Source organism: Amblyomma maculatum, chromosome 11 (genome assembly GCF_055883805.1).
Source record: "Amblyomma maculatum isolate TAMU_Amacu chromosome 11, ASM5588380v1, whole genome shotgun sequence".
Lineage (NCBI taxonomy): Eukaryota > Metazoa > Arthropoda > Arachnida > Ixodida > Ixodidae > Amblyomma > Amblyomma maculatum.
This window is the reverse complement of record NC_139354.1, coordinates 40,321,037-40,341,029: the sequence shown is the minus strand read 5'-3', so window position 1 is coordinate 40,341,029 and position 19,993 is coordinate 40,321,037. Positions and strand designations below refer to the sequence as shown.

Genomic DNA, 19,993 nt, shown 5'->3' with positions numbered 1-19,993 from the left:
CTCGGTTTTTCGTGGAGAACATTGTCCTGAGGCATGGCGCTCCGGCGCTCATTATAACTGACCGAGGAACTGCATTTACGGCCGAACTTTTGGAGACCGTTCTCCGCCTCAGTGGTACCAGTCACCGTAAAACTACAGCCTATCACCCCCAAACCAATGGGTTGACGGAACGCCTCAATAAAACCATTGCAGACATGCTTTGCATGTACGTTGACGTGAACCACAAGAATTGGGACGAAATTCTTCCCTACGTCACGTTCGCCTACAATACGGCACGCCAAGACACCACTCGTATGACACCATTCAGCCTCCTTCACGGGCGACCAGTAACAACTATGCTGGATGCAATGTTGCTCCCGAATGCCGACACCGACGATCTCGATCAGGACGCCGAGGAAATCGCTCAGCGTGCAGAGGAAGCCCGCCAACTAGCGCGTGTGCGGATCAAGAATCAGCAAGAGCATGATGCACGACGCTACAATCATAGACGCCGACATGTCATGTACGAACCTGGCGACAAAGTGTGGGTCTGGACGCCTATTCGCCGCCGTGGACTCTCCGAAAAACTATTGCGGCGATATTTCGGGCCATATGTTGTTCAGCGACGTTTAACCGACGTCACTTATGAGGTGGTGCCAGACGGGGTGTCGACCTCGAAGCGACGCCAGCAACAAGCCGACGTCGTCCACGTTGTACGCATGAAGCCGTACAACTCGGACTGACCTTGACCCCCTACTCCCTTTTATGCTCATCGGGACGATGCTTCCTGAGGAGGGGGGCAAATGCCGCATAGAAGACGACGCCAAAGATGATGACTGGGCCCCACAAGCGCGAGCCTGGAAAAGAAGGAAGTTGGAGCGCAAGACTCGTCCAGGTTGATTTATTAAACCCGTCCTATCTTTGGGTCCTCCTTGGCGTTCAATCGAGACGTGACAATATAGTAAAAATGAAGGCTTTGCTATATCACAATGCATAGCAGGAATATTTTGGCTTTTTGACTCTGAAGAATTGGCTCGTCCTTAACTTTTTCACACTAAACATCACCCTGAAAGTTTCCTTCTACTTCTGCAAGCGTGCCGGTTCTTTTGCTGGGATTTTAATTTGCTTGTTGCACCCATTGTTTGCACACCTACCTAAGGCTTGAACCATGCACAGGTAGTACTTGGTAATAAAAAAATAATAAACTGCTTGTTACTGATGAAGATAAACATAATCAGGGATGGGCGGCAAGCTCTCAGAGTTCATTATTGCATGAGGTACGCACTTCTTATCAGCGCCGGTCAACTGTGACACTTGCTACACTTTCCAGCAATTTCTCACAACTATTTTGCTAAATATTAGGGGTGTGCTGATGTTCGAAAAAATCGAATAGTGAGTGGATGGCCTCGTATTTGATTATTCAAACACATAAAATAGTGTATGTTGAAAGAATTATTCTGGTCAAATATATGAGTTCTTTTCAAATAATTTGCAAGGTTTTCAAATAATACCTGCAATAACACTTTTATTTCTAAAAGTGTTTAAAAAAAAAAACAGGGCACAGCTTGATGCCACATGCCATCCTCCATTCAAGTGGTAGCATTCATAATGCTCATATGTAGCCTTTAAGACTGGATGAGATGGCGTGACTAGAGCAAAAATAAAGCAAATTTTGCCTTGATGCCCACATCTAGGAAGCTATGACCCAAACAGGAAATGAATTTTAGCAGAACTGAATAGTGGGCGAGTTGGTCGGAGTTAAGCAGCGCTTGGTTTGTCTGCGTGTCTTTCTTTCCGGTCTTCGTTTTTCACGCTGTGCAAAATGCTTAACACCCAAACAGGGCTGTAAATGATCTCATGTCGTGAAGTTTGGCCCTAGTTTATTCTCTTTTGATTTACTATATGTACGACCTGAAGTTTGCGAAGTTAACATACCAAATCTGTGTCACAGCCCTCAGTGCTGATTAGGGTTGCATCTTATAAGCTATAGTTCTAACTCCATATGTTATAACATCCTATCACAGTGCCTTCAGTAGTGCTGCAGTGTTTTTTAGTAGTAATCATTTTGCACAAATATTTGGTAAAGTAGATAATATTACCGCAAATATTGATTCCTATTCGATTTGTGCTCAATACGGTAGCAAAGTTACACTATTTGCATTTTACTCAGTAGCAGAGATAAACCATTTATATTAGATTTGGTTCGCAAAGTATGCTTTTCTTGAACCCCTAGTAATATAGAAGATGTCCGCACCAGTTACGAGCATTCTGAAAAATATTGGCGGTGCACTTTAACACTTGAGCAGCTCTGAGTAGGTCATTAAAATGCCATCAGATGACATAACTTCCACTACAGCAGCCTTTGTAGCACACAGTACAGTTTGTTGAAGATACCATGCTGGGGATAAATATCACCAGCTTTGAACACACAATATCACCGATAAGAGCCTCTCTGGAAATGTTGTAGTTTTTTATCATTTTATAACGAGCAGCAGTCTTTGTGATACACTCTCTGTTGTTTTCAAGTATGCGTTCGTAGCCTCCCTTACATGTCCTCCTGTGTATGCTAACTTGTGTCCATGTCCATGTGTTTGCGTGTCCGCGTTAGCTTTCGTTCAAGTGTGATACACTTTGCATATGACCTGGTTGGATCGTTGTGTGCATAAATGGCTACGAAAATGCTTGTCAACCCTAAGGTCATCGTTGCCTGAATCTACCAGACCGACCTCACCTAGAACGCATGTAGCTATTGAAAAGTAAAAGAAATTAAAAACAAATCCTTGTGCTGAGACATTGATAAAATCGTGCACGACATCACTGCTGCTACGTCGGTGCTTACCGATGACACAACGAGAATAGTGCAAAAAAACGTAGCTCCTCAACGAAAATCTTCATTGTGCTGTTTTTTGAGCATAAATGAGATTAAAAAATTGAAATGCACTTCTGCAGTCTGTTAATATAGGCATATCACGAGAGCACTGATTTCTTTCCGCTACACAACGGTTTCTCTTCCGTATGACAGCCGCTGATACAATAAAATAGCAAGCGCTTTCCGGTCTACCAGCCCTCACCTGTCGTTCAGCTCCGATCCACGGCTCGAGGCGCACATGACGAAAAACCACACAGCCACGATACTGTACACGAACGAAGCGAGCAGGGCGAAGGTCACGAAATTGCAAACGCTGTCGCTGCTCCACTCGATGCGGGTGTAGTCGATCTGACACTTTCCCGTGCTGGCGTCCACGTCGATCCAGGGTTTGGTGAACAGCAGGCACTTGTCGACGGTCGTTTGAAGCCTGGCATTCATGCTGCGGTAGCACACGAGTGCTGCGATTGAAGCTGCCATCGACAGCACGTATGCGACGACATGCGTCGCACGCCAGCCGGTGACTCTCAGTGGCCCTTCTGGCATTGTGGAAGGGGTGGGTCTCGCACCGGTCGAGCAGCAACGATTTGACAGCGAAAGCCAGCGCGATCGGCGAACACTCACGCAGTGTAAATAAACACGCCTGGCAGCTCCGTGGGCTTGACGTGAGCCGCCATAACACAGCTGATTGCTAGCTCTGCTGGATTGGATCGAACTGGCCTGGCTTGGTGGCGGCGTGTGTGCACCGATGAGCCTTGTGTGCGACCTGCCGGTCGCCACCGCGCGATCTTGATAAGCTGCGCATGCGCGAAAAGAAAGAAGGTAGGCGAGGAGGATTTGTTTGTAGTCTGGCGGATGTGACGTAATAAATTGCCTATTGTTGTTTTTTGCTTGCGTGCACTCTCGAACCCAGACGCTTTTTTTTTATCGCCGCCTCTGCAGCCGCAGGCAGGTGCCTTTTTTTTTTGGCTGTGGCTAAAGGTACGTCGGACGGACCCGATCAATGGTCTTAAAGGTACGTCCGACGGACCCGGTGCGTTTTTCTTCGGGATCCGTCCGACGGATCCGGGAAATATTTTTCAGAGGTACGGCGGACGGACCCGATCGGTAGGGTTCTTCCGACTGACCCAACGCATTTTTCTCCGATATGGGCCTTGGGATCCGTCGGGAAAGCCGGACTCAGATGTGGTTGTAGCAACAACATGGTAGCCATATGTAGCCAAATCGAAGTTGGTATGAGGTGTACGTGCGAGGTGTAAGAAGTATGTACTACATACTGCATGCGTGAAATGTGAAATTACAAAGAATAGTACAGTGGCAAGAATAGTGCCTAGAATGGGTGATATACTACGTGATGGCATGATGATAGGTTTACGTGAGTTGGACCGCGGCAGGGTGGCAAGCACGACCAGAGCGCAAGCGCATGTAATCGCGGTGTTGACGGCCAGCCCGCGGCCCGCACGCCCGCTCATTTGGTCCTCGTTATTATGTGGATTAACGTCTACGACGGTCGTTATGTAATTATGTAGTTTTGATTCTTCAAAGTTTCCTCACTTCCATCTGTGATGAGATGCGTCACGTAACGCATCGCTTTCTGCTCGCATTGAGGTTTGGTGCTGCAAGTTCTACGTAGTACAAGCGGCGCTGAAAAAGCTGGGCACCGCCGGCGTGTCTCTAGCCCAAGCATCGCGTCATTCGTGTTTGTTGTACAACTGGAGGTGTGGTTTGTGCTTGCCGTGAGATGCTGTGATTACGGATTACGTCCTACTAGAGTGCTGTGTGAGACTACGAAGAGTGCTGTGATGAGTGCGCCGATGTCCGGACGGACATCAGTGTGTCCGTTTATGATCGGCGATGTTGCACGTGCATGTCAGTGTTTATTAGGTGCAGTGGTAATTTATTTACACGCGCTGTGCAACAATCAGACGAAAATAAGTCATCGACAATTTGTTAGCCTGTACTACAGAGCTCAAAACTCGGAAAATGGGAATGCACGATGCAGTTTTCGCATGTTGGAGTGGACCGAAAAATAAGTGCCCAGCCCACACCGCCGGGATGCGTATTACTACAGGTGAAATGGTTCAGGTTTCTGTAAAATAGCTGCCTGGCACAGCACCTTTCTAAATGTTCAGGCTTTGTACTATTGTTGAAGGCCACTTTATCATTAATAAAGGAACGAATATGCTTTATGTGTTAATGACTAATGCTTTTTCAACATATTATGTTCTTTTTTTTTTTTTTTTTCGTTTTTCCTTAGTTTCCTTTGTTTTTCATGCTAGACAAACACAAATAGTACACTTTTAAACTTGTCAGTCCAAAGCTGAACATGAATATCTGCCATGCATGTGACAGCTTTAATGCTAGAAAGGTTGACATGTATAGCATGTACGTACACGCTGCGACATCTTAGTGGCACGTTAGGCTACTTGCCCCAAGGTCGTGATGTTTAATACCAGTGATGGCAGTCGCACTTTGGTGCAGGTGAAATGCAAATGCTTCTGTTTTCTGCAAGATGTCAATTCAAAGTACAAAGCCCAGGCAGTCAAATTAGTCTGGAGCTCTCCACTACGGTATTCTTCATAGCTACATATGTCACTTTAGGATGTGAAACCCTACATGCCACAGGTAGGCTGCATTGTTTTTTAGATTTTGTAACCTCTCATCTATGTTTTGCAACATTTGGCTAATTTTAGTTCCCAAACAGTTGCTAAAGATGAAACCGAAGCAGTTCTTGGCATGGTTTGCTGCTTAGATTAATTTGCTAATTGCAGTTCTTTGAAACTTGCATCAATGCTGGACAGTTCAAATAGCAAGCAGTTGAATTACAGAAATGATGTGGATCATGCATTTCAGTTCTGACAAGTGGAAAGTAACGGTCCCCTCCTTGCATGCATAGGTGCCTTTAGACAAATACATACTCGGGTGTGTGATTGTGACGCATATCAAGGGTCAACAGAAGGCCATGTGGAGCCAGTGTGATATTCTTCATGAAGGCTAAAGTAAAATTGTACAACAGCTGCTGTACCATGCAGAAAAAAAATTGATCATTTAGTGTATGATTAACTGACCATGAATAGCATCTTACTCAGAGTATGATGTGATATATATCTGGTTTAGCATCCCAAAATAACTACGGCTATGAGGAACACAATAGTTGAGGGCTCCGGTATAATTTCGACCATCTGGGGTTCTTTTACATGCACTGACACCGCACGGTGCATGACGGCCTATTGTTTCGCCTCTATTAAAATGTCCCTGCTGTGGCTGGAACCAAATCTGCATCTTTGGGTTCAGCAGCCAAGCACTCTAACTACTGAGCCAGCACAACGGGGCCAAGTATCAAAATGCATGCCATTACATTTCTTTCTAGCCTGTGGTTTTCTTCACAGAACTAATGTATACAAGGAAAAGTAAACAGCAAGAAAACACTAGTTTTATTGCACATTATATTCACATTTCAGCAAACATTCTCTAGGAAAAAATTTCTCATAATGTTTTCATGGAAACCATGAACAAAACAAAACAATGCACTTACTCCACTCGAATTATTAATGGGCAAGGTTGCATCTATGCTACTACACTGCACTTATGACAAAACCACAAGCCCCATCTGCTTTGGCCAATCACTTGATGGAACTAACGGAGACAGATGTCGCACACCACAGACTGGTCGTCTCGCAACATATCTCTGCATATGTTGCATTTCAATTTCATGCCTTTCCACTTAGTTTCAACTGTTGCCAGCATTACTAGTCACCCATCTTTTCTGAAATTCCTTTTTACGCTGTTGGGTTCAGCATCCTTGTTAACGATGGTCTCTGGCATTTTAGATGCTATCATTTTCACATCTTCCTCATCTGGAAGAACGAAGGAAATGACAAGCTTTGAGCAGACAAAAAATTAGGGAGACTCCTAATCTCCACCTGTAAGGGTATGGTGTGCCAGCGTTAATGGTTCTTGTCTGCAGATCCCACTGTGGATTCTCGTTAATTTACATGCCCTTTGCTACAAACATTACTACTAATTCCTTAATTCATGTCTGTTATCTCAGATATACTCATTAGCATACGGTCGTAGGCTGCCCTGTTAGGTGATAGACAACCTGGCATAGACCTCTGTAAGCCTCAACCTTTCTTAATTGGAGCTGAAACGTTGAAGATGAAATATTTCAAATATAACTTTGTAAGCTTGGCTTAACAGCTCCTGCCATGTCGTGTGGCCTCGTGACATTTGGCTCGTGGCACTTTTGGCTTGTGCACAGGGGTCATCTGTTAAACACTGGTTAACATGCATGAAAAATACATTTTCACACAAACTGGTGGCAAATGGTCAAGTGGTGCACTGCAGATTCTGAAATGTATACCTATATTCATGCAAGGATCGCATCATCACATAACATGATCAAGAGTTCTATCAGTACCTGTAGTTACATAGCATTTCAATGCCCATTAAAGGACCACCTCAGACAATGGTTGTTGTTATCTCAAGACCTGTTCTAACAGCGTGCTGACGCCATTCCACTGAGCGATGGACATGTATATGCATACCCTAGATAGCTCATGATTGTGGATCTCATTTATTTCTATGACTTCCAAGGAGTTCCTGTCGTCAGAAACTTTATGAAATCGGGACAGTAGTCTTGAAAGGTGAAAAGAAATAACCAGGTTACCTTGACGCAATGCTAAATTACAGAGGGTGAATATGCTGCATGAAGATACCAAGAAGCTTGTACAAAGAAAAGTGAGAGTGAAATGGCAGGATTTTTGAAACATTGAAATAAACTACAAACTATACTTGTCAAACCTGTCATTAAGGAATGGAAATCATGCAGTAATCAAAAACACAACATGGAGGACATTTTAGGTCATCTTCACAAAACACATACCCAAACCTCACACACAGCTTCATGCTTATGAAAGAGGACAAACCAATATGCAAGGAGTGTGGAGATGAACTAACAATAAACCATATCTTACACATGCGCCAGAGTCGAGAAAAGAGGAAACATTTTGTACAATTTCCAACAGATCCATTTCCATCCCAGCATGATCCTAGGAGAGACGTGCAAATTTCCTGCATTTTTGGTTTCCTAAAATGTTCCTAAACAAGCTACATCCTAAAGAACATTTTAGTCATTACACACAAAATAAATACATTAAATTTTGTTCTTGGTGCATGGCAGCATTAGTCGCTTAGGCACCATAAAAATCAACACAATGCTGTAGTAAGGTGTACCTTGGTTAGCTATGTTATATGAGACAAGCTTTCGGCCTGGTGTGGTCCTTATTCACGTGACAGCGCTGTCATGAGGGTCTATGTCCCAGCGATCGGAAAGTGACCTATTCCAATAATTTTACAAACTGAAGGTGATTGTACAGATTTCTAAAGACTGGATGCTCAACTGTTTTATCAACGTCCGCCTGCTTTGACAGCCTGGAGTGAAACTGTTGAAGAGAATACATTTTTGAACATTTAACGCGTTTCTGAAGGCGTTGCTTTCAATTACGGGGCCAACAAAAAGCAGGTGAATGTCAAACGCCGCCTAGATAGGCTTTCTAGCAAGACAGCGGTGTAGCGTGGAAAATCGCTCCGCCGATCCATCGCTGGCGCCGCTGACTTGAAAGGCGAACTGTTCAAACTTATATAGCTACTGACCACACCTGAAACACTGAATTGCGCATGATCAAGGCAGAATTTCTCTAACACTGAGCACTGGTAGCTATCGATTTCGCGCCCAATATTGTGAAAATCTGTCCTCTCTTCGATCATTGATACGTCCACGGTTGAACATTTATGCGCCTCGGGGTAGGCCAGCCGTGGGAACATGGATGCGTGGTTGTAGCAACGATCGCTTGCATGGCACACTCTGCAAAATTCCAAGAGTCAGCTTCTTCAACGAAATGTGCAGCGCACATTTTCTACCGCGTACCTAAGCCCGGCGATGCATGCATATCGATCCCGATCGTTTCAAAGTTGCGCGGCCGTTCAGTCGGGTCACGCTAACCTCGAGCATGCGGGGGTTTAAACTACATGTACGCAAACTTCAACGACAAGAAAAAGATGCAGCCTAAGCACTTTAGTCTAGTAATCCCCTATATACCAAAGAACATTGCTGTTCACAGGGAATTCGGATCATTCACGCTTCCGGCTTTCCGGTTGTGCACACTTGCGGTGCGGTGCAGTAGGTCTTCGCCTCGACGAGTCGATGTGCAGGCCTCTAGTAGATTCGGCATGTCTTCTGCCACGGCTCTGAGGTAGAATTTAAACGAAGAATTTAGCTAAAAACATCCTGTTTCCTCGGTCTGCATGTGAGGAACGAGCACAATGCCATTTCACATACATACTTTGGACTGCCGAATGTTCAGCTGCACGACGAGGTGTGTGTGTGTTGTGCCGGCGCTAGATCTTCAGAGGTCGATGCAGGACCTAAGACAGCGTAAATGCTAGGAATAGCTCGCTCGCATTACGGGCAGATCGGGGTGATAGTTTAGTGCGAAGCGAAAGCTGCTCGTGAATGTGCGTATCTCGATGCCAGCTGGTGGAGCTGGTGCAGTACGTAGCATATCGCCTGCAGCTATGTGCTTGACAGCGATGTTTGCCGTACACAACCCTAAGTGAAGACCGTGATCTATGTTAGAACGGATGCACTCTTCGTAGCACCTCATCGAGAGTCGCGGCTAGCTGATATCATAGAGGATGAGATCCATTCACGCGTAGCAAGCGGAATGGGGCCGCGTTCGACGTGCATATAGCCACGAGCCTGTATATCGACGTCCGCCGTATCTTTACGAGAATCGAATGGATCCGTCGGACGTACCTTTAGACACTTCGTTTTTTTTTTTCTCCCTTTTCAATTTTGGCGCGCAGTGGTACAAGCAAGCGGGAGGCTTGTTCGCGCCGCGTTGTTTCAGAATGACCGGACTGGAATGGATTCTGCAAATTAGATTGGGTGGCACGCATCCCTGCTGCTTTCTCCAAACTTTCGTGAGTACTGCGAAATACAGCGCAAAGCACGTGTTGCATTCCGTACTTGCCTCGCCAACCTATTGCACCGCTGCCCTCTCGTTACAAATTGTTTGGAATTTTTTTTCTGCATCGACGCTCTATTGTTTAGCGATCTCAATTATTTTTTTGTAATCTTGCTATAAGTCTATTTATCAGTGACTTCAAGTGAAGTGTAGAGGAACTAAGGAGCCCTTTTTCGTGCGCTTAAAAGCAGTCCCGGCGGCTCGCACGAAAGGGCTTTCCTTTTGTAGTTCATTTTCGAATACGCCTCCGTTTGGCCCCGGCTAGAACTGTCCCAGCAAGAGCAACCATTTCTGTTTCCTTTCAGTATGTACCGAAATAATCTTGATGCACGGCGATTGTGAGATCTTGGCTTCGTCGCAGCTTCTGCTCATGGCCTCTCCCGATGGTATGCCTTGTGCCTCATGAAAAGGTGAGTAGCCCTTGAGTGCACCCGCTTGTAAAAATATGTGCTGGCAAAAACCGGTTGCTCCACAAGGGTGCTGATATATGTAATCAAACTCACCTTATTTATGAGGATAGTCCACAGCATGACTTTGATGTGGCCAGGGCATGAATTTCGATCAGCACCGCCACAGCCAAAGCAATAAAAAGCGGGGGAGTATCGAAATTAATGGTGGCCCAACAGCGAAAAAAATACAGAGACCAAGAAATAAACGAAACGAGACACACGAATAGCGCTGAACTTACAGCTGATTTTTTTTTATTGGGAAGAATCACATCATATATACGCACACGGAGAAACAGCGCACATGCGCAACGTCAACGACCTCAAGTTTTGGTAAAAAGAAAAAAAAAAGCATTTAAAAGCACGAGTGCATCGGCAGAACTGCTGCCCACTGTGCAGCGTATTCATTTCCCGAGGAGATAATGTGACAAAAGGCGTACTCACGCACCCTTTACTTTTTCTGATGTGAAAAGCTTCTCTAGTGCACTGGTAAGAATGAACATCACTGTCATCAAAAAATGACGTGCATTTGCACATGGGTCAGTGCTTCGCTAGGTTAGCTTCTTTCTTTTTCAGCGAATTAGCGTGCTCCATGAGCCGCACTTTAATGCATTGCACAGTCTGGCCTATGTAGGTAAGGCCACAGGACAGAGGGATTTGATATACTATGCCAGTCTTACAAGGAACATATCTATTTTCATGATTTATGTTGCACACATTTCTTCTGCCCCCTCGTGCATTCTTTGAACCGCGGCTCCCACTTTCTAGTTTGTTAGGAGAAGGAAACAGAACGTTTACATTATGCTTGCTTCCTACTCTTTTAATTCGGTGCAACAGCGTGTGTACATATGGCATGACTACTACATACCTTTCTTCTTCCTTCCTCCGAACACTTTTCCCGCCCTCACATGCTTGAAGACAATTTTAGCGCGCAGAGGACTTTGGCTGCACTCGAGACGAGAACTGAGTTCAGGAAACCAGCTTCCCTGCATTTGTCCGCCTGAGTTAAGAGACTGGACATCATTTTATGATGACAAGATTTCTTCACTGCCATTCCTAAGCATCCCGTAACAATACTACTTTTTACGAGCTTTGAATGAAAGGACCTGTAATTCAGAAGGGGCTTTTCACTCCTAGGTGAATACTGCCAACAGACATGGTGGGGTTGGAAAGACAACTTTAAATCGAGAAATTGTAAGGCTGTTTCTTGGGGGACTTCATGCGTGAGCCTTAGTCCCGACCCATTACGTGCAAAAACATCAAGAACATTTGACACAAATTCAGGATTCACAGAGCTAGCTAGCACCAGAAAATCCTCCACGAAACGGAAAATGTGCATGCAACAACTGTCTAAATCATTCTCAACTTTCATATCAACCCTGCTTAGATAAATGTCGCTGAGGATGGGAGCTATCTTGCACCTATGCACACACCAGATTTTTGCGTATAAAGTCGACCATCTCACTCAAAAAACGTGTTACTCGGGTAGTAAGATAACATTTCCAAAAAGGATCCGGTTAAGGTTCCACACTCATTTTGGAACCAGCATTCATCATTGTCCTCCGTAATAAATTGCTGAACATACTGGATGAGTTGAGAGTGTAGAAGAGATTATACAAATCAACCACATCTACGCTAAAACCAGCACTGTATGCCAAGCTCTCATTTTGGAGCAAATCAGCAACTGCCTCAGAATTAGGAACGAGAAATGGATCCTTTACTTGAAGTGACGACAAATGTTTGCAAAGATAGTAGACACAACCAACTGCCATGAATTGCGGAATTCATACTTTCATTCATTATACTTTCTGTGTTGTAACAAAATCCTTCACATCTTACCTTTCCCAGGAGTGGGCATTTATTGCATTGTTCTGATTTCCAGGTCCTTCCCTGTCTTTGGTGCGTGTGCTGAAACAGGGATCCTTTGGAGGCAACCTGGGGCTTTCTTCTGTGCTTTTGATTCTGCCTTAGTTTCCATCGGATAGCTGTGGCTGGTACGTGTGGGCAAAGGCGTTTCATATTTGCAGACCAGCATATATATGGTGCAGTGCTTGTCAAGGCAATTTTTTTTGGTACAAAGTGTGATGCTGCTGCAGTTCCACAAAAAAAAAAAATGTTTTTACAATTTTTAGACAGCTTACCTTCAAGTTCTTCGATTTTGTAATGGTGTATATATGGTATGCTACCACTGTTTTTTTTTTTTTTTTTTCCTGTCATGCTAATGCATCAAGGATAATGCTAGGCTGTTATGGCTAGCATGATCTGCTAAGGTAAAGGTGCCGGTTTCATTCCACACCAACTGATACAGGTTGTGGGCTTGACCATCCTCAATTTCTTTTTAAAAAATCATAGCAAATTGTATTGCTATGAAGAATATTATCCCAGCTTGTTTTTGGCGAAAAAATATTTTCTGCCCGTGACCACCATCTTAAAGGAGTATAGACGCCAAATTTTGGTGGCATTTTTGTAAGACATTCCTGTATACGGATCGCCAAGTGGTTTTTGCCTACGACTGCTAAATAATTTTCAGTTCAATTTTCTTTTCTCGCCAATTTCGGTTTCAACAGCTGAGAGATGGCTGTGACATCACAATCAAGTTCAAGCCATGCACAGCATGAAAAAGCCGCAGTATAATCTCCAGCTCTTCGCGATTCCTGTTCTTGAGGCAGGCTGGCTTCAGCGTTGCAGTGAATTTAAACATCGCAGGATATCACAATTTTTTTTCACCCGTCACGTGACCTAGACTTAACTTTGGCGTCACAGCCATCACACAGCTTTTGAAACCGAAACGGATGAGGAAAGAAATTCAATGATAAATTGTTTAGCGGTCATAGGTGGATATCACCTGGTGCGTACAGTAATACCTTGCACATCATTACAGCTAATTAAACACGAACCCAAAAATTAGGTGTCTATAGGTCTCCGCCATGTTTAAAACAAACAAAGCAATCAAAGTGGCATGGCAGTCGTCTATGGCCCCAGAGCAGGCGGAAAGCACGGGAGCGGCACTGTGGTGCCACCCCACTGCTGTGGCCATACTTGCCAAGAGCGTGGTATTGTGATATGCAGGCACCTTTTTGGCAGATAAAATACCCACGCGCTGTGCGAGTACAAAAGCAATACTTGGAAAAACTTCACGTACACAGCATGCATCGCCTTGTCCTGCACACCGTACCAGACCAAGAGCGGGTTCAAAGCGCACGAGCGAAGTTGTTGCTGCCTTGAAAATGAGTAGCGTTGATTGATATCTATTTGCTATTTGCCCAGCACATTAGCCGCAGAATGCATCGAGAATTGTAAAGCTTTGGGTGCATACAACAACTTTCAGTCGGGTAAGTGGAATGTGATTTTTCTCGCTCGTAAACAGCACACGCAAACCAGGTAGGAAGTATTCCGCTCAAAACATCATTGCATTCTCGGATGATTCTTCATACCGAGCATCAAATGAGCGTTGTTGGTAAGCATGGCAACAGTAGCAAGGGCACTGTGCCTTGGCACCGTACAGGTTTGCTTATCCTTGCATTATTCCTTTAAATCACCACGCTGCACGCCTATCTGTTCTGTTCGTGGGAGGTTATTGGCGTCAGCGTTTATAATTTCTTCATGGGTATTCAAGCTTTTAGCTTGCATTGCAAGCTGCAGCGTCCACATGCTGGTTCCGTAGTTAGGGCTACCCAGTTCGGTCCCGGCCGCCATGACCACGTTTCTATGTAGGATAAACTCTGAATGCGACAGTGTGCCATGCAGTACGTAGTTGATGTAAAGATCCTCAAAATCTGAAACAGGGGCCCATATGTCACTCGGGACGCTCAACCCCACAACTCGCATTCAAAATTAGCTGCAGTGAATACCACTCAAACCCCTCGGTATAATAAAATTCATCTCCAATTGAGCAAATCAGTGGCTGTCAGCACACGCACATTTCATCACAAAATTTAAAATAATTTGAGGTGAACAAAGCTAATGTTAGCCATACAATATAACCACGGAGGAGTGCAATACTGATCGCATGCGCAGCAGCTCACTATGCACATAATACATACAACTAGAAAGTGAAAAAAAAAATTTGCTTCAGGAATTGCTTACATTATAAACAGGTGTCTACACATTAATATACTGGCTGCCTCGTCAACATTTTACGTGCACTCACAAAATACCATTACGCGTCATAAAGAAGGCCAAACTCGAGTTATTCATGGCCTTTGAGCCCATAACCGCTCTGGCGTAAAGGTGTCGGTATCCAGCCTTCGCGCCACACTGCGATGGCCCACTGTTTACGGCGACCTTCGCCCATAAGAAACCTGTGCAAGCTTACTAAACTTTGCGTTCTTTGCCTTCCAGCACATGCCACGGTGATGCAACTAGTCAGCATGGTGCTTTGTTTTTTATTTTTTTCGGCTGCAGCAAACCATCGCACAATCACAATAGGCGAAAGCAACTGAAGCATTGTTTTTCCTACCACGCGAAAGTCTGTAATTACGACAGCGCCACCGCATCTTCATGACGTAGCCAGAGTGAAGGTGGACTATACTCCTTTAAGCTTGCAAGTAATAGCAAAACCTAGTCACACAGATAAATTTGTAAAAAAATTAACTTTTTGATGCATCACTACAAACAAAAATTTTCATATTAATAAAATGCATTGTTCTTTTGATGTGCAGGAAATAAACAAACTCTGCCTTATATTTGTTCAAATATAAATAATAAAATATGGTACAAAAAGCTGAAATTTTGAAATGTTTGTCAAATTTTATATTCTTATGGTCTAGGCACTAGACTAGAGTGCCTGGGTTCGAATCTGACTGCCGGCAGCTGCGTTTCGATGGATGCAAAGCGGAGAGGCATCTGTGTGCTGTGCGATGTCAATGCATGTTAAAGATCCCCAGGTGGTCAAAATTACTCCGTAGCCCTCCACTATGGGGCCTCTCTCTTTCCGCTTTCGCTCCCATCTTCCTTCCCTTGTAGCGTGATTCAGGTGTCCACGGGAAAACTTTTCCTTTTCTGTAAACCAATTATTACTATTATAGTACTCAATCTATTTCTCCAACTTTTTTAGAAGACAAAAAGCCTATAAAAGAGATCAAACAACTTAAGCTGCACCTGCAAAAACATTATAAAAGAGATCAAACAATGTAAGGTGCACCTGCAAAAGTATTCTAAATCAGAGAAAATTACCTTATTGAGGTTTGAGGTTTATTCCTCCGTCAGTTATGTAATGAAGTGGCCCTATTAAAGATATGAAAAATACTAGTTTGCACAGAGCCATTCATTGCCATTTAATACTGCAAGTTTAATCAGGGTGCTTTTAAGTGAGAAAATAATTTCTCAAGTTGAGCCTTTGCAGGCAACCACGGTGTTGCTCTGTGCCTGCTCATCGCAGCAGCCCACTTTCTGCTGGCTGCGAACTAGCAGTCCACTGCTTGAGTGCAATGGTGCTTTAGGCCTGGGCACTGTCAGCTTTAAATGTGCAAATTTTTTGCAGTTATATATGTGTATTGTAAAGAAGAAGTTCTGATTAAGCGGACAGATAGCCGAGAAGGAGGAAGAGGAAGTGCTTTTGCGGACCAGCTGACTCAAAAGTTAAGCCACCACCGCTCCGGTTCTCGCTACCAGTGCCCGCTACCAGTGCCTGGATCCCCACTTAACACTTGGTGGAGGTGCGGGGTAATATATATATATATATTGCATGACACAGTACCATTCAATGGCATTTATTTTTTAGAGTTTAATCTAATTTGTGCTTTAAATGAAAAAAAAAAAACATTTCCATTCAGCGATCGCTTTGAACCCTGGCGTAGCTCTGTGCTTGCTCTTCACTGCGATGGATGCTGGAGCTGACGTCAAGGAGACCTGTAACAACACCTTGTGGGGGTTCTCACGGGACTCGGGCTCTGTGCTCAGAACGGAACGCCCCGCCGCTAGCTCTGACCACATCCGTGGCAGGGAAGAACGAAACACTGAGGCAGAGCCACCGGGCTGGGCTGTTTATTGGGAGTGCCCAATTTTTATCCTTGGTCATAGCAGCATCCGCGGGCTCTGGCGTTGCGGCGTCGTCTCCCCCCGATGAGATGCTGTGCATCAATATTAGAGGGTAGGGGGAAGGAGGGGCCGCCCGGCACGCTACGCCAGGTCTCTCGCCCCTGCCCTCTCCGCCACTGCTTCAGGGGAAGGAGAGAGATGAGGTATCCCCGTGAGGCAGACAGAGCCGTGTCGTGCAAGCGTGGGTAATCTTAAATTCCCACACCCTCCTCCCTTAATCATGACCTCCACCTGGGTGCCGTTTTCCCCTTGGGAGTCGCATGGCTGGTCCTTCAGCAGGCCCATGTAATACAGGAATCAGGGCAGGGGTCGGGACTTGGGTTGTTGGGCTCTGCTCCTGGTGCCGCTGCCAAAGTGAGGCAGGCCACCCTCTATGCCGAACGGGCCCCGCATGCAGGCCGTACATCCGACTCGTTCTGTTGAAATCCCCGTCGCTGCAGTCACGAGGAAACACAAGGGGGCGAATTATCATGGCTCGCTTACCGGTCATGGGCCGCCAGTACGCCCGTGGTGCGCTGCTCGCCCACGGCTGCGCCGCCTTCCCGTAGGTCGTAAATCGGCATCAGACTCCATCCCGATAGGAGCTCCATACTGTTTTTGTTGAATGCCAGTCTCTGTGCTCGACCTCAAACCGAATATGGCACCTGCATTTGATAGCCCTCCTCGCAGCTGCGGGCAAAGAACAGTCTTCTTTGCAGCTTTTTGATCCGCATCTCAAATTACTTTGCGGGGAATTCTGATCCTTCTGCTGTACTACAGCTTCATTTAAATTTTTCTTTGTGTCCGTGGCCTTCAGCAGATTCCTTTATTGTCGAAGCTGGCAGTGCCCAAGCCTAAAGCAGCATTGTATTGAAGCAGTGGAGTGCTGGTTCTGTGTATATTTGCAGCCGGCAGGAAGTGTCCTGCAGTGAAGAGCATGTAAGGAATTTATGGCGTTGCAGCGGAACACCAGAACAAGAGGACCAGCGTGGCAGGCTTCTCGAACCGAGCAGCCTGTGCCGTGCTTGCTGGCTGTGAACGCCGATCTTAGCGCCTCCGCTTTACAGCGGCGCTGTGCGCTACAGGGCCCCCCGACCAAACGGAGCGGCGAAATGTACGCGCCAACGGGGCAGGGATGAGGGTGCCTCAGCGGCAGGCATGTCGACAGATAAGCCAGCAACTTCCGAGGGGAGCTCCTGGGGAGGTGTCTCCATATATTTGGGTTTAAGGCGATCCAGGGAGACTACCTCTCACGACCATCCAGCAGGATAGTCGCCGACTTTGTAGTCTTGTTGAGGACATGGTACGGGCCATCATAGGGGGGGCTAAGAGGTGCCTTTACAGTGTCTCGCCTTAGAAAAACATGCCTCGAGGACGCAAGATCTGGGTGCACAAAGATCTGACGGTCAGATGATAGAGGTGGGACTGGGTTTAGGTGTTGAATGCAGTCCCAAAGGCGTTAAAGGTACTGCAGGGGCTGGGACGAGGAAGCCGAAGGAACGAACAAGTCTCCGAGATGACTTCGGCCACCAAACAGCCAAGGTCGCGACGAAAAACGGTGCGTAGGCCAAGAAACACCATAGGAAGGTGACCAGCCCAGTGCTCGCGATCTAGGCGAGCAATGAGGGCAGTCTTGAGCTGACGATGGAGCTTCTCAACCATGCCGTTAGCACAAGGATGGTATGCTGTGGTGCGGCAGTGTTTAGTGCCGAGCAGACTGGTAAGGGAAGTGAAGAGGATGCATTCAAACTAGCGGCCACGATCCGTGGTAACAGCCAAAGTAGGAAATCCATGCTGAATGAAGGCTTTGGCAACTGTTTGCGCAGTAATGTCCAGAGTGGGCACTGCTTCGAGCTAACGAGTGAAGCGGTCAGTCATCATCAGAATGTGCCGGCAGCCATTAGATGGAAGTGGTGGTCCAACCAAGTCAAGGTGAACGTGGTCAAAGCAACAACCAGATGGCAGGAAAGACTGGGGAGGAGTCTTTGTATAGTGAGTTATTTTGACGGACTGGCAATCAAAACACGAGCGGGCCCACTGGCGAACGTCTAATGTTTGGCCAGACGTACCGCTGGGTAATGAGGCACTATGTGGCTCTGATGCTGAGATGGCAGATGTCGTGAAGTGAATGGAAAATGGCAGGATGAAAGACCTCTGGGATGGATGGACGAGGTAGAGCTGATGACCCTAATCACAAAGAGCGCACTGTTATTAACCCTTTCACTGCCAAGTTTTTTTTTTTTTTTTGTGACTGCTCCTCACTTCCTTCCAGGTTCTTTTTTCATCTGTGTTACTTTCACCTGACTCAGAATTCGGTTTGGTTTGGTCAGGAATTCAGGAACTGTTGATTCAGAATTCATCAACATTTTCTGAATTCTTTCATCTATCATAGCATGGATGAACCTGGCACACTGACTCGCCATGACTCGCTGCTGAAGCAACAAAGCGACGTGGTGATGATAATGATGCAGGTCTAAAAATACCTAATCTATTTGTAGTTTAATATGAAGGCCCCGCCTTCTAAAGAATGGGTCCGCGAGTCAGGGCCTCGCCCGACTACTAGTCACAAATTCACATGAATTCCATTCTGCTCCAAAATACCAATTGGTGAAATATCAGAGAGGCCTTCACCCTGCAGTGGGTATAGTCTGGCTGATGATGATGATAAAAATGCCAGTTTATTTCCGGGTCAGCAGAGAAGCACTTTGCAAAGATACAACACTGCACGCTGCTGCAATGCGAAGCATGTGGTCGAGACTCGTGACAGGACAATGCTTTGCTACAAAAGTAAGGGGCCAGTGCTTTTACATGGCAAGACAAAACATAGTGGGGTGTAAAGATGGCCTATGTGACATGGCAAAAGGGGCTCCGAGCAGTACAAAATACATTGCTCCTCGTCTGGCTGCAACTCAAGAAAAAAACCCAGCTCAGGAGGCATCGCTTCCGTCTTCATCCTGGTATTGCTCTGCTCCACAGTCCATTACATCAGGATGCTTCGGGCTGCTCGCCAACAGCTAACAACGTGATCGCTCCCCAAGCAGGGCTCCTGCCAGACTCCCCCGATTCTTCCATTCTGTCCCTTTATCTACACTTTCTGTCGCGTCAAGCACAAGTCTCGCGCCGCGATAACCTTTGCACATGCACAGTTCAGCTGCCCCTCCACGTGCTCAGACAGAGAGAAAAGAGCACGTGCAGTTTAATTAAAAGACGAATTGAGGTGTTGGAGCCGCACATATATTTACGCTAAATGTTTTATGAATTTGTGAAGCCTCTTCGTAGACAATACGACTTGTCAGCAATATTTCTTTTTAGTGGCAGGGAGTTACGAGTATACTCAAGAGGAGAGATGAAATGCTGGTGTCACCGTTGGTGACAGGTTTCTCAAGTGAAATGTATATGTCAGTATTGATTTTGCGAGTGCAGATCCCAAAAGTTATGCTGCTCGGCCATTAATTTCAGAGTGGCGGCAAACTGGCCATTTTAATGAGGTCATTGCAAGTCTGGTTCAACTGGTGGGAAGATTTTTTTTTAATTCAGTTTTTTATGTGATAAAGGAGCCCTTTGTTGCCATACGGTTTTTCTTTGTCCATAGCTCATCATCATTATCAGCGTTAGCTGATAATGATGATGAGCTATGGACGTACCCGAGAAAAACC

The 19,993-nt window shown here is 45.7% G+C and overlaps 1 protein-coding gene and 1 long non-coding RNA gene across 5 annotated transcripts in view; one reads left to right on the top strand and one right to left on the bottom strand.

The window, feature by feature from the left end:
• LOC146173619 (uncharacterized) overlaps positions 1 to 3,596 on the bottom strand; it is a 42,128-nt gene extending 38,532 nt beyond the window's left edge. The window contains exon 1 of one of the 3 annotated variants that reach the window (XM_084583253.1): positions 3,051 to 3,596. In XM_084583253.1, coding sequence (XP_084439379.1) covers positions 3,051 to 3,391 — 341 coding nt within the window. In that variant the 5' untranslated portion in view covers positions 3,392 to 3,596. The remainder of the gene's footprint in view (positions 1 to 3,050) is intronic. The other 2 variants (XM_084583251.1, XM_084583252.1) reach the window with 2 other exon arrangements.
• Positions 3,597 to 9,685: 6,089 nt separating this feature from the next.
• On the top strand, positions 9,686 to 14,878 carry LOC146173618 (uncharacterized). 2 transcript variants are annotated; one of them, XR_014701679.1, is made up of 4 exons: positions 9,686 to 9,829; positions 10,179 to 10,283; positions 12,202 to 12,313; positions 14,661 to 14,878. It is a non-coding gene; the product is annotated as an uncharacterized LOC146173618 (long non-coding RNA). The 2 variants fall into 2 exon arrangements; XR_014701680.1 differs by lacking the exon at positions 14,661 to 14,878 and having other exon boundaries at positions 12,202 to 12,543.
• Positions 14,879 to 19,993: the final 5,115 nt, after the last annotated feature.